Source organism: Solanum verrucosum, unplaced genomic scaffold, assembly GCF_900185275.1.
Source record: "Solanum verrucosum unplaced genomic scaffold, falcon-dt-bn FXZP01000103.1, whole genome shotgun sequence".
Taxonomy (NCBI): Eukaryota; Viridiplantae; Streptophyta; class Magnoliopsida; order Solanales; family Solanaceae; genus Solanum; species Solanum verrucosum.
In genome coordinates, this window is record NW_026020048.1 from 9,420,558 (window position 1) to 9,435,122 (window position 14,565).

Genomic DNA, 14,565 nt, shown 5'->3' on the forward strand with positions numbered 1-14,565 from the left:
GGAAACTATTTTTGACGGACATCTAACTCTACTACTATGAGAATAGACAAAAACGTGCTTCGCTAACCCAAAATTGTCAAAGGAGTCCTTGAAAGCACAAAATCTTGACAAGTAATCCATGACTAGACCATAGCCCAAGTGAGCACATAGTGTTGTGTAGATGATACAACAATAGCCACACTCCTCAATTGCAATTTGCCCCATTATTATTGAGAGAGAGAGAGAGAGAGAAGGGAACAAAAAATGCATTTTCAGTAAAAATATTCGGCAAAAAATGGAAGCTCTGCGTCTTTCAACTTCCTTCGCAGGGATCAATTGTTCAATCTACAAATCTACAAGGAGACTCAAAGTCAACCGGAATCTCTTGCTCTCTTCATTGAAACCCAAATCTTCAGTTCCCATTCGGAGCTCCGCTCAGTTCCGTGGACGCATCCTCTGTTCTGCTTGCAGCTGTTCCTCTCACAGTCACCATCATCATCATCACCATGACCATAGTCATGATCATCACAATCATCATCACCACCACCATGGTCATGACGAAGGCGACGGGAAGCTCACGAAATTTCAGGAGGTATTTCTCAAGTTTGCAAATGCTATCAGGTGGACCCAGTTGGCGAATTACTTGAGAGAGAATTTAGAGCTTTGCTGTTGCTCAGCGGTTTTGTTTATTGCTGCTGCTGTTTGCCCTTACTTTCTTCCCAAGCCCGCTGTACTGCCTCTCCAGCGTATTTTCGCTCTCATTGCCTTTCCTCTCGTTGGGGTATTAGATCTTCTCTCTTTTCGCTGTTCATTATTTTGCAATCACAAATGCTTTCAGTTATACTGTACAATTGACTTGTTTGATTGAACAATTTGACTATGGAGATACTCGAATTTCAAATGCTTATAATGAGATTAATTAAGTAGGAGAGTTGTGATTTAAATTCATAAGTCTAATCTGTTAGTCTCAAATTTTAGCGAGTAGATTGAAATACAGAATTAGTACTGATTATAAGGTGTCAAGTACCCTACATTTGAGAAGTATGAACTTTGGATCTTTTAAGTCCTCGGGATCTCTCTTCAATGGTGTCGTATGATGTTGTGAATATCAATGTGTAAATCCATGCATAATATAGTCACAATTACTATGTCTTCTCTTAAGTTGAAACATTATAATTCCTTCAGCTAGTGCTATAATTAAAATTTCACCTTATTGTCAGGTCTCAGCATCACTTGATGCATTAGTGGACATTACTGGTGGTAAAATCAATATTCATGTACTGATGGCTCTCGCAGCTTTTGCATCAGTTTTTATGGGGAACGTATTGGAAGGTGGCTTGCTTCTTGCAATGTTCAATTTAGCTCATATAGGTAAGTAAAAAGTTTGGGAATGTCCTCTGGAGGACTTGGAACTTTTTTATCTTATATATATTTGTTTGTGCAGCTGAAGAGTATTTCACGAGTCGCTCCAAGGGTGATGTAAAGGAATTAAAAGAAAACCATCCAGAATTTGCTCTTGTGCTGCACGTAGACAATCAAACTTTGCCTAGTTTCACTGACTTGTCATATATTGAAGTTCCTGTGAGTGACCTGGAAGTTGGCTCATTTATATTGGTTAAAGCTGGTGAGGTCTGTATCCTCTCTTCTTTTCGGTTTAGTTGTGTTAAAAACTCTTCTATTTTATCTGTCTCTTTCTTTTGGGTTAAATATGATATTTTACATTAGGGATGTGTTTGGTATGGAGGAAAACAAGTTCCTTAAAAATGAGTAAAATGACTTCCCTAATAAAAGTAGGGAAAACAAGTCCATAAGTGACATTCAAAGTTCAGTGTCTCTTCTCCACCCACCGAACGTTGTCACCTCCCACCCGCTGACCGTCCCACCCACCCACCACCTTGAACCCCCACTCCCCCCCCCCCATCCACCTCCATAGTGTTTTGATATATCAATGCTCTTGAAATAATTTTTTTTTTGCTTAATAAGTAAGAAATTCACTTGTTTCCCAAGAAAACATTTTCTAGGAAAGCATTTTCCTTCATACCCAACAACTCCCTAGATGTTATGTTCACATCTGTGCAATTTATTCCTACGAAAACTTAGATCGTAGATTGTTTGTATAGCTTGCACTTTCTATTTGGGCTGATGAAGTGACAGAATAAATAGCACTGAGTTAAGTATCTTATGTAGGATTCCAAGTTCTCAATATGTCTGATTTGACGACTTCTATGATTTGCAATACAAGACATACCAATAATTTTTTGTGATACGGTAAATAGTTTTATTGATGTTAGGGAAATTCCCATATATGAGCAGCATGCCAATACATAGAGAGCATACGGTAAAACATAGTTCTCTACAATAGTCACCCAATCATCTATTATCTATACTAGACATACCAATAGTTAAACCTTGGAAGGTAATAAAAAGTTGATTTTATTCTCAAAGTTAACATCAATATATAAGAATGACTTGGCAGCTGGAATTATAAGAATCTAAGGACTAACTCCTGTTGAACTCAGAGATTGCAACATCTAGGTTCGTAATTTCAAACTTGGAGGGGATCATTAGTTACTTTGTCTCATACTGACTCTAAGCAGGGAAAGACCACTCCCTAATATATATATATATATATTTTATTTTTCTACTGTTTGAAGCATTCTTTCTATTTCAATCATGGAAAAAGTTAATTATGTTTTTTTCCATGATCAAATTTTGTTCATACGATTAGTATCTGGTTCCCATAATTCTGGATTTTTAATTGTACATTATTACATTTTGTGCTCCAACCCTTTTATTATGGTCAGCTTCTATAATTGTCTTACTCTTCCTGTTGCTTTGATCAGTCAGTACCAGTGGACTGTGAAGTTTCCCGAGGTAGATCAACAATTACTATTGAACATTTGACGGGTGAAGTCAAACCTTTAGATAAGAAAGAGGGGGACAATATTCCAGGAGGTGCGCGAAACCTGGACGGTATGTTGATAGTGAAGGTATGCCCTTCAATATTTCATTAGTTGGATTGCTTTGAATTGATTTAAGTTTAAACAAGTTCAGAAAATTATCAGGTTGTAGCCAAGATTGAACTAAAAGAAGACAAATATCTCTTATTTTCCCCTTTTCTTTGGGGGAAGAGAGGGATTTGTCTATCTTAGAATTTCCCACAAAAATTGTCAGACGATTCTGTTGTTTTGATTAAAATATTTCTTTGTGTTTATTCTTTGCCTCTATTGCGGACTAGCCTTTTACATTTACATTCTGCTCCATGTTTTTTGCATAATCCTGAGTCCACTGTCACTCTATCAGAATGATTTATAAAAAGAGAGAGATAGAGAAGAAAAATAAGAAGAAGAAGAGTAGTTCCTTTATCTTGTGCCTGTGATATAGAAACTAGTTTGCCTAGTTAGTTAATTTCTGAAAAGTAGCTTGAGGTCTGTAATAGCTTATGCATTACTAAACAATAGGCCTTGGACACTTTTTGACTATGTGGGTGGTTAGTTTTGGAAAAATCATTGCAAGATAATGCAAGAGAGGTAGGGTACCGGGGTTCTACTGCTAATAACTTATTTTACAACATTTAGGGATAATTTCAGTTGTGGAGTATTCAGATAAAAAATGGTGTTTGCTATCTTCCCTCGGAGAAATTCCATAATGAAGGTTGTGACATGTGTCTGATGAACTTGTATACCAGACATCCATTTCTTCCCATGTCCTGAGAGAAGCTTGAATACGAGGGATGGAGTAGGAATTGCTGCAATAAGGAATTATTGTGCATTATGATATAAAGTTTTAAATGGATAAGTGAGTTTTAAACTGATTATCCATTAAGCGACTTCCTTGATTAAATAGATTCTAGAACTGCCAGATTTGGAAATCCAAAGGGATGTCACTCTAGACTCCCTAAATCAACAAGGCGACTATTATCTAGAACCATAAGATTTTTTCAGTCCCAAAAGTTTGAAAACTTATCCAAGATGCGACTTCAGAGTCGCACCATGAAGTGGGTACCTCATAGTTAAGGTCCTATTTTAATAAACAATGTTAAACAGTTAATTAAGGGGTTTTGAACTAGAGCACTGTTATTTGAAAACCACCCAGTTTAATTGGTCTGCTTAAGTCTTTTGTGACCTTTATTTTTTTTTATAGGCAAAGAAGACATGGAAAGAGTCCATGCTTAGCAGAATTGTGCAGCTGACAGAAGAGGCTCAGCTAAGTAAACCAAGACTCCAAAGATGGCTTGATAAGTTTGGCGAGCAGTACAGTAAAGCAGTTGTGTTGTTATCTCTAGCAGTTGCTTTTCTTGGTCCATTCCTTTTCAAATGGCCTTTCTTTAGTACTACAGGTACTTTTAGAAGTCTTATTTTGCATATACTTCTTTATTTGTGTTTAGTTGTTGCTATCTGCATCAGTCTTTCTTGCATTACTAGACAGACATTCCAATGAAGAAGGGGGGATTTTAATACATATGTTTTTAGGTGTTAAATGGGTTAAAAGAACTGTTACCTACTATCAAGTAGAACTTATTTTTATGATTTGTAAGCAGGATGTTTCTATATGGATGTATCCATTTCATCATATTATCTCTGTACCGATTAGTTACCTGGTGTTTTCTTTTCATTCTTTTTTCCAGCTTGCAGAGGATCAATTTACCGAGCATTGGGCCTCATGGTAGCTGCATCACCTTGTGCATTAGCTGTGGCGCCATTGGCTTACGCAACTGCCATCAGTGCTTGTGCAAAAAGGGTATCTTTCCAAATTGGAAGACAGTCTACTAATTAACCTTGTGGTGTCAAATCCTTTTCACCGGTCTTTCTTTCAATATTTTCCTAATTATGGCAAACTTGTATAATACCTCATCATAGTCATGCAGTATGTTTGAATTTTACTCATCATATACTATTATAAATGTTACTGGCAGTTCTGAGCAGCATCGTTTCTAAATATTGTTCTTATTATGGTAACCTGTATAATTCTCATAATATTTTCATTATTATAAATGTTATTACCAGGATCTGAGCAGAGTGATATTATCATATGTTGTTTCAGGCTCAGCCATTTCTGTTCACAGGTTGTGATGCGGTGAATTTTCTTTTTAGGGCATATTGCTTAAAGGTGGACAGGTGCTTGATGCCTTGGCTTCATGCCATAGTATTGCATTTGACAAAACTGGTACATTGACAACAGGGGAGTTCATGTGCAAAGCAATTGAACCGATACATGGACATGCTAAGAGTGTTGGAAAAGGATTTGCTTCTTGTTGTAACCCCAGTTGTGAGAAAGAAGCACTTGCTGTTGCAGCTGCAATGGAGAGGGGTACAACTCACCCAATTGGAAGGTGTTATGAATGATTAGCCTCTATATATTTATTTATTCGTGATCTCATTTATCTGCTTATTTGTTTGATATGTCTCTGTATACATGAATCTTCAATGCTCGCCTACACCTTTCTAATGTTACGATTATGTAGTGTTACCTTTTAGTGAGTCTAATCCTCTTTGCTTCTTCATTCATGCAGAGCTGTTGTAGATCATAGCACAGGCAAAGACCTTCCTTCAATTTCAGTTGAAAGTTTTGAGAATTTACCTGGTAGAGGCATAATTGCAACATTATCGAGCTTTGAGGTATTCTTTTTCGTATCTGCTCACTATTAGTTCTAATTTTCTCCATTCATTACTTTTTTCGTTTCATTAATTGTTCGAAACTTTAAGCAAACAATATAGATGAACACCACATGGGCCTATTGATATTTCATATTTCTGTTATCTGCATTCTGCAATTCTTTTGAGAAGGTCACACTCCTTTCTTTTTATCTGTGCCCAGCTTTCCTTCTTAACTTAAAATTTGCTATTACTTTATTCAATTTGAAAAAACTTAATTGTTTCCTGTATCTGTAGCCACGACTAGGAGGTGGTAAACCATGGAAAGCTTTTCTTGGTTCTGTGGAATACATCACCTCACTTTGCGACTCTGAAGATGAATCAAGAAGAGTTGAGGAGGCAGTAAGCACGTCATCTCATGGAGTTGATTTTGTCCGTGCTGCTCTCTCGGTTAATAATCAAAAGGTCAGTTGTTACCTATGAGTATTAAGAATTCAGAAATCTACATTAGCTTTTGAGGGTTTTCATTTTCTCAGTTTCTTTTAATTGGATGCAATAAGCTACTTGTACTTCATACCGTTACAGGATGATTTGATATTACCATTCATTTGTCAGAATCAAAATGATCCTTAGCATGTTAATTTTAAAAGGACAGTTGGGGTGACACATGTATTTGGTGGGTTGTGATTCTGTAGCATATAGTGATGAATTCTACACTAGTTTATCCCATTTATATAGATGGAACAAACGTTGGACTAAAATTTTGTGGAAAGGCGTCTTTGGGATTAGTATATCTATTTGACCACAAATTTCTCTCAAATACACCCTGAAATTTACAGCAACTAGTTATAAATTAACCTTGGAATGAAAAACTGTCAGAAGATGAAAACTGAACAGCAGCAACTCTATAATGCACATAAAATTGAATTGGAAAAACTATTAAATACACTTCTTGTAAGAGTAAAGGATTTTCTTGCTTGTATTAATAATGCTTGCTATGTTAAGTATACTCGATCCTGCTTTCCATTTTTGTGCACTTTCTGGAGTAAATATGGTTGTGCATTTGAATGATCACATGACAAAAGTATGAAGCAGTAAAACAATTCCAGCAATATCCCATATAGCCTAGTGGAACCAAAGGAGAGATTGACTCCATGAAGCACAGGCTAAGCACCCAAAGACTGGCCTCAGTTGAGTGGATAACCCACAGGGACGGAGCCAATGTGTTGGTTACGGGTTCGCTCGAACCTGTAACTTTGGTCCAAACTTTGTTTTTGTCTTGGATATGTACAATTTATCAATTTAGAACCCAGTAACTTAAAAGAACCAGAATCCCGAATCCAGAGACATCAAATCCTGGCTCTACCTTTGATACACATCTCCCATGTAAACTTGTCTCCCATTAGCACTTTTCTCATACTCGTCTCCTACTCGATACTTCTTATTTTACTTGGTGTATTTCCTAGATTTCTTATACAAAATTGGAAATTAGTATGAGAAAAATCATAAAATGGAAGAAAGCAGCTGAATCAAAAAGTGGAAAATATATAAAAAGCTGTGTGTTGGAGCCAGAAGCTAACCTGTTTAACTTTTAAGCATTAAGATATCAAGGCTTCTAAATAATGAAACAACATTTCCCTAATAATTGGGTATTGAGATGTCTTTGCAATCAAATCAAATGTCGGCTTACTGGATTTTAAGAGTTCTTATGTAGAAATATCTAATACTTCTCTTGTTAGAAATTTCTCTCTCAATGCCTAGTGCGCTTACTTTGCTGACTTTGTGTTGGTACCAGGTAACTCTTTTTCACTTTGAGGATAAACCTCGACCTGGAGTTCTAGATGTCGTACAGACATTGCAGAATCAAGCTAAACTTCGTGTCATAATGTTAACTGGTGACCATGAGGCAAGTGCAAGGAGAGTTGCTAAAACAGTGGGCATCAAAGAAGTTAACTGCAGCCTAAAGCCAGAGGATAAACTTTATCATGTTACAAGCATCTCAAGGGATACAGGTGAGTCACAAAAGCTGGCAAGGAGAGGTCCTTGTTTCAAGTTTTTCAGACCCATTTAAATTTCCAAATTCTAAACAAAAAAGTTATTTGGGAACCACACCTTTTTCACTTAACTAGTTCATGTTCATATTTAATTCACATCTTAGTACTCATGCTAAGTAACAACTTATCAAAAACTTATCAGATTAAATTAATACATAGATTGGGCAACTGTGGCTGACTGCTTCTTTAAAGTTGATATATGTTCTATGAACCAGGAACTATCTGTGTGTCTGGTGGTTCCATGCAATGAGGTATCGCTTGCCTCTTTTTAAGCCGTACAGTTTACGTATATTTTTAAAACATCACAGGTGAAACTGGATGAAATGATACATACTTTCCGAGTTATTCTGTTCATGGCAACCAGGAGAAGTCACAAATAGGATAATCCTAGTCATAATTCTCATTTTTCTCAACTTTAGGGTCCCAGAAATTTGGATGTATTGGGTGAAAACTTGAGTAGATGCTAATCGACTAGAACTTTTCACAGTAATACATGTGTCCCCTCCATCCTAGCTAACCAATTACTATACTTTTTGAGTAGGAGGCCTTATAATGGTAGGCGACGGCATCAATGATGCCCCAGCACTTGCTGCAGCTACTGTTGGTATTGTACTGGCTGAGCGAGCTAGTGCTGCTGCCATAGCTGTTGCTGATGTACTGTTGTTGCAAGACAATATTTCTGGTGTCCCATTTTGTGTTGCAAAGTCTCGCCAAACAACATCCTTGGTATTTCCTTTTCCTTCTCTGTAATCAACATGTATCTTTTCTTTTTGCAACTGATACTCGGCCCGTATTCTTACAGATCAAGCAAAATGTAGTACTTGCTTTGTGTAGCATTATTATGGCATCTCTTACATCAGTTATGGGGTTCCTACCACTCTGGTTGACGGTATGACTCTATTCCAGATATTTATCACCTTAAATTTATCCATCTTGTTTCAATCAATCAGTATATCTGCCCAGTTTGCTACTGTTAGTCTATGAGCAGCTATTAGGTGCAACACAAGTTTACCTATTGTGAAAATTTTCTTACATCTAATGGTCCAATTCCTGTTGTTCTTGGACAAAGAATAGTTAGGATTAACAGTCTTCCGCAGAATTGCTGCTATGGAAAATGAGACTGTTTTCCTCCCTAGCTTGGGGTGCTACCTTAGTAAATTCATCTAAGCTGGTATGTCCACATTGCAGGTGCTCTTGCATGAAGGTGGCACACTTCTTGTTTGTCTCAATTCCGTACGTGCGCTAAACCCTCCAACATGGTCATGGAGGGAGGATATTTCACAAATCATTGATAGAATGCGTTCTCTAGTTATGTTTTTGAGGCATGGCACACTACCTAGCACCATTCAGGCAGCTCATTTGTGATTATTGACTTGCCCTTTAGCTGCTCACCTCCCAGTTGCGACGGAATGAATAGTTTCTTCTTGTCGAACAAAGCGAGGATTCAAGATGTGAAGAACACTGCACCTAGCATGTTGAATTGCCTCATCAAGTAGATCGTCTGGTTGAGGCTTGAAGCCCAATTCAGTCGTGTATATTCCTGTCCCATGTTTCTAGTCTAAACTTTTCATTATATAAGGGCTGTATTGAAATTTTACTGTAAATAAGTGGTCTGTTGAAGTCACCAGTATAGCATTTTAATGCAGGGCGTTAGGGAACAACCATATATCACACGATATTTTTCTCGTCTTGTGTACAACAATTCTACAAGTTTTCCTTAAAACGGATTTCTGGTCCTATCTTTCTATCCGAATAACATGGTCAACTGTTCAATTTCAGTTATAATTACGCAGTTGAACTGAACGCCTTTTTTAGTGTTCACATATTACACAGAACTAAAAACGAAGAAAGAATGATCAACTTAATCTTTTTATTGGTAAAAAATTAGAGTTGAACTAATTTTTTGGTGCATACGTTCCGTACCTCTCCAATTCAGGTCAAATTATAACACCCAAAATTTCAATAGGGAAAAAGATACTAAATAACTTAAGAAAATAATAAAGTTAAAAACTTTGCTTCATTCAAATCCTTCCTTGCTTTGGCGGTAGATGTTTTCTCAAAACATATTTACTTTAAGCTAAGTTTTTCTTGGTTCCTAAATCTGCCTCTGCATATAAATTAACAAAACGCCTTCTTCTTTTTTTATATCTTTTAGTATTTTTTTTTTTTCTTATTAGTCCCAGCCTTTGCAATTCTGCCATCAATGGAACATGATTTTATAATCTCTCCCTCGCCCTGTACAATACTCCACCGAAAACTATTTTCTTCTTTTGACGATTCCACAGTTGAAGCTTAAAGAGCTAACAACATGTGCCCTAAAAACAAAGAGAGAATGAAACAAAGGCGGTTTCTTTCTCCGTTTCACTAATCGAATTTGCGTAGTCTCATGCGATTAGCAGCTCTATCCCTGAATCCATCAGAAGCTTGTTGCATACACAATCCAAGCCCTAAACCACTTGGCAATTGATGGTTTTGTTGCTGAAACTGCTGCGGTGGTTGTTGATAATGCTGCTGCTGCTGAAACTGCTGCTTTTGTTCAACTCCCATCATATAGTTCCTCACCTCCGTCTTTATCATCTCCTGCATCACCCCTAACAACTCCTGGCTAAACGGCACAAATACCTTGTCTGGCTGTTCTCCTCCTCCTGCGTTCTTCCCGAAATCAGGGTTCTGAAGAGACTGTTGAATTGCAGAAACTCGTTCGTAAGGAACCGTCGTTGCCTGCGGCGGCGGCGGCGGCGGTGGTGGCGGTGGGGGAATCTGCATCGGTGGAAGCAGCAACTGAAAAGGATTTTTCGACTGAGTCGAATCGGCCGAACGATTAGAGAACTCAGCCAAGTCAACACCAGGAAGCGAAAGGCTTAGAGAGGTGGGAGGATCAACAGGCGGAGATGAGATATCAATCGACGGCGGGAATACGCCGCCGGTTCTAGCAACAGGCTTGAACACATGAGATTGAGACGACGACGTAACATGAAGACTCGAATCACTATCCGAACCCGATGGGCTACCTGGACTGAAATGAAAACCCGAAACCGGCATAGCGGATCCGGCACTAACAGATCTCTTCAACGGCGGCTGCTGATTTTCAAAAATTTGATCGGCGAGTTCGTTCCCTTCATCGGCACTAAGCGATGAACACTTCCTCTTCAAGGTAGAGTTCCAGTGATTCTTAATAGCGTTATCAGTCCGCCCATTAAGAAGTCGGGCTATAGTAGCCCATTTGTTACCGAATCGGGCATGGGCCCGAATAATAGTTTCGTCTTCTTCAGGCGTAAAAGCCCGATGCTCCACCTGTGGAGATAACTGATTACACCACCGTAACCGGCAAGATTTGCCGGATCTCCCCGGAATCGATTTGCTTATTAGAGACCAATTTCTGGGGCCATGTTTCTGAACAAGTTGCTGTAAAAGCTCATCTTCTTCAGGGCTCCATGGACCTTTAACCCGATCCATATCTCTCTTAGAACTCGCCATTTTTTGTTTTTGTTTTTCTCTCTATATTTTTAATTTTTATTTTTTAGAAGAGGAAACGTGAAGAAGAGGAGATTTATATATGGAAGAGAGGAGAAGAAGGTAATACAAGGGGAAAAAGGGATGACCGGTTAAGCCGGTGAGTGAAAAGGAGTTGTAAGCGTTATGGGCACCGATTAATATTTAAAATAAAAAAGGGGAAGATAGGGAAAGCGGTTGATTATAAGAGATGGAATACAGCTGTAAACGGGACACGCGTCATAAAGAAAGATACACTGATTTACACAATAACAGATGGAGTGGTGTAGGGTCCTGTTTTCAGTTTTAGCAAGACTGTTCCTCCTCTTTTTTTTTTTCTTTTTTTTTTCTATAATAAGCTGCGTGTGCATTACTCTTCTTTTTTAAAATTTTCATTTTCCTCTTTTCCACTCACATACGAACCTAAAGAAAATTTGTTTCGTTCTAAACGAAAAAAAACTTATAAATATAACGTATTGTCATGTTGTTTATTTTTCATACTAGGAAAAATAAATCGAACATCACAGTCATTAAAAAAATGTTAAATAATCTGATAGATGTATTAGTTAAATTAATCTAATTGCATAGGAGTAATTATTGAATAAAGGAAGTAAGTTGTAACTGAAATGATGAGTCATAGTTAAATTTAAGATTAATTTTAAGTATGGGGTTGAGTGGAAGAGAGAGATTAGGGTAACGGTTGAGGAGATGATTGAAAAGAGAAAGAAAGAGGCCATCAGTTTTGACTGAAAGGAAAGCAGAAGTTGCAGTTGACAGGCTGGAGAGCATAAAACTTTATTATTTTTATTTTATGGGGATGGGATATTTATCTACCCACTCCCTTTTTTCATTTTTATTTATTTGTATTTGTAATGCAACCTCCTGAAAATGAAACGGCCGCACGGACGTGATGACCTGGCACAAAACGACAAGTTCGGTCGCCGAATCGGAAGGAGAATCATTACTACAATCCTGTCAGTCCAGCCTGTCTTCTTTATTTATATTATTTTTTAAGTCCTTCAACTTCTTTGAATATACACCATACATCCCATCATTTCTAATTGCAGCTCCAACGGCTTTTGTCTCAACGCTTATCACAACCATGACCTGCTATAACCCGTTCATCAGTCACCGCCTCTCCTTTATTTTAATTCATTTCATTTTTCATCTATCAAGAAAAAAAAAAAGGAGTAGTTAAAATGTTCTATTTTCTGTTAAATGTTTTATTCATCATTCATAAAAATTATATTTTCTAGTAATTTAGTTTCACAATAATTATTTTAACCAATATAAATGGACATGACGAATTTAAAGTCACAAAATTGATAAAAGGACTATAAATCTCATGTTGAATCAACCTCCAGTATAATGAATTTGAAGGAGGAAATATTTTGTTCTAATTATAACTAATTTGATTTGCGTGTAAAATAAATTCTACAAAACTACGGTACTTTACTAGGGGTAGGCGTTAGCATGATAGGATATGGTATTGTAATTTCCATATTTGATTCTTTTAGCCATTATATCATTATCATATCAATTTAATTGATATGATTTGGTTATTTGAAGTTCAATTTCGATATCTTAAAGTATGGTAAATTGATAAGTAATATTTTGCTCAACTTCAATTAATATATACTTGTAAATTAGAAAATTATGACTTTGACAATTTAAAAGATGATCTCAATTTATTCATACCAACACGTTACACTAGAAGAAATATATTTTCAAAAAAGTGTACAAACTCTTTTTGTTAAACAAACATTTAAGAAAAGAGAGTAGAGTATTAACTTCGAAACATAATTATAGTAATACTGGGTTGCATATTTGTTATTATTTTATAGTGAAGGTCATATATGCTCTAGTTTTTGGACGACAGGAACACCAATATCCCAAAAATATTATTTTTTTCCCATATACCATTTACGATAATTATGTTTTTAGCCCATTTAAAACAAAGATTTTTGCAGCCTTTAAATTACTTTGAAAACGAAAGTAAAATAATTTTGAGACGGAAGGGAGCAGAAAATATTACTAATAGTAATTGGTTTATAGAAGTACATGAAACCGTGGTTTCCGCATAAAGCTTACCTGTACGGATCAGGTAACCCACGCTCTCCTACACGCATCCCAAAAAACGCTACTCACTTTCCTACGGACCTTCCTTCCCTTCTCATCCACTTTCCTTTTATTTAAATGACTACTCCATTATAGAGGCCCCCTAGATTTTAGTGTCAATACTCAAACGGAATATTATTACTCTCTTCATCTCATATTAGTTGATAACAACTGTATCAAAATTGTCATATTATATAAGTTATCCACTTACTAGATTAAAAATGAATAATTTTTTTCTATATTATTCCTGCCGTAAATTCTTTTTGAAAGTATTTGTATTTGATTGAAAATTTATCAAGAAGTATGTTAATAATAAAATAGAAAATAATAATTTAACTAATGATTTCATATGCATCGTAAAAATATGATTAATTAATATGGGACAAAAAAATCCCCTGAATGTGTTTGACAAATATAAAAAAATACCTTATAATAAGTTTAAAATGACTTAACAGTCATTTAAATTTTATTTTTTATTTTTAACTTCACTTTTTGTTTAAGTCAATCCAAACGGGATTAGTTTAACATATTTGGATTTTGAAAGATTTACCATATATAATACTCCCTCCATTCCATATTAAGTTAATTTTTGAGGTATTTTTTCATTTTTCAAATTAACTTAATTGTTTAATTTTCAAGAGTACTTTTAAAGTGTTCTTCTAATTTTACCCTTCATTAGTTAGTATTGGAATTAGTGATTAATTAATATTTAGTTATTTTAATCATAAATTTAACAATAATTAATAAGAATAAAAATGAAAAACTAAATTTAATTTATGTCTTAATCTAATTTTTTTAAAAGGTGTAAAATATCTTAAAAATTAATTTAATATGAAATGAAGGGAGTAGCAGGCAAGTGAGCGGGGGTTGGGGACAGAGAGCAAATTAATAAATGGAAAAGATCTGCGTATCCGTTTCTGTTACTCGTACGTCGTACCTACTACCTAATGCCCAGCTGTTTGACATGTCTGTTGAGTTGTACTCTCCTTTTCCCATTATCTTCTTCTATAACTAAATTTCCCAATTTTTTTTTTATTTGCAACATTGAGTTCTACGATCCAAAGTTTCGATAATTTTTACCTCATAAAGTAATTTTTGAATTTGTTATGTTAAAACTATATTCTTTATTGTATATAGAAATAAGGTTTATTTTCAATTTTTGTTGAGTCTCTATCTAATTATACTGTCAACATTGAGTTGAACACATGCTTGTCTCCAACATGTCTTTAGGTTATATGATTTTGAGTAATCCTCACATATTTTTTGTTGTTGAATTTGACTCAATATTTCGTTTTAAACAAGTATTATCGTAAGACTCATCATAATTC

The 14,565-nt window shown here is 35.9% G+C and overlaps 3 protein-coding genes across 4 annotated transcripts in view; 2 read left to right on the plus strand and 1 right to left on the minus strand.

The window, feature by feature from the left end:
• Positions 1 to 14,565, plus strand: part of LOC125822871 (lysine-rich arabinogalactan protein 18-like) — a 217,815-nt gene that overhangs the window by 105,155 nt on the left and 98,095 nt on the right. The gene's annotated exons all lie outside the window — the stretch shown is intronic.
• On the plus strand, positions 146 to 9,366 carry LOC125822845 (probable cadmium/zinc-transporting ATPase HMA1, chloroplastic). Its single transcript, XM_049502301.1, has 13 exons — positions 146 to 760; positions 1,200 to 1,350; positions 1,424 to 1,608; positions 2,823 to 2,969; positions 4,123 to 4,318; positions 4,607 to 4,719; positions 5,073 to 5,311; positions 5,492 to 5,597; positions 5,871 to 6,038; positions 7,369 to 7,585; positions 8,169 to 8,353; positions 8,430 to 8,516; positions 8,816 to 9,366. Exons 1-13 carry the CDS (start codon positions 275 to 277, stop codon positions 8,990 to 8,992), a joined length of 2,457 nt encoding a protein of 818 aa, XP_049358258.1. The 5' UTR covers positions 146 to 274; the 3' UTR covers positions 8,993 to 9,366.
• LOC125822859 (transcription factor MYB44-like) lies at positions 9,828 to 11,149 on the minus strand. The gene has a single exon (XM_049502314.1). It carries the CDS (start codon positions 11,102 to 11,104, stop codon positions 9,992 to 9,994), a length of 1,113 nt encoding a protein of 370 aa, XP_049358271.1. The 5' UTR covers positions 11,105 to 11,149; the 3' UTR covers positions 9,828 to 9,991.

What these genes read in the sequence shown, in the direction of transcription:
- LOC125822845 (XM_049502301.1), top strand. Translation starts at nt 275, where the DNA reads ATGGAAGCTCTGCGTCTTTCAACTTCCTTCGCAGGGATCAATTGTTCA. An exon ending in TCAGTGCTTGTGCAAAAAGG is followed by an intron (nt 4,720 to 5,072) that starts GTATCTTTCCAA and finishes TTTTCTTTTTAG; the next exon opens with GGCATATTGCTTAAAGGTGG. An exon ending in CTCGCCAAACAACATCCTTG is followed by an intron (nt 8,354 to 8,429) that starts GTATTTCCTTTT and finishes GTATTCTTACAG; the next exon opens with ATCAAGCAAAATGTAGTACT.
- LOC125822859 (XM_049502314.1), bottom strand. Translation starts at nt 11,104, where the DNA reads ATGGCGAGTTCTAAGAGAGATATGGATCGGGTTAAAGGTCCATGGAGC.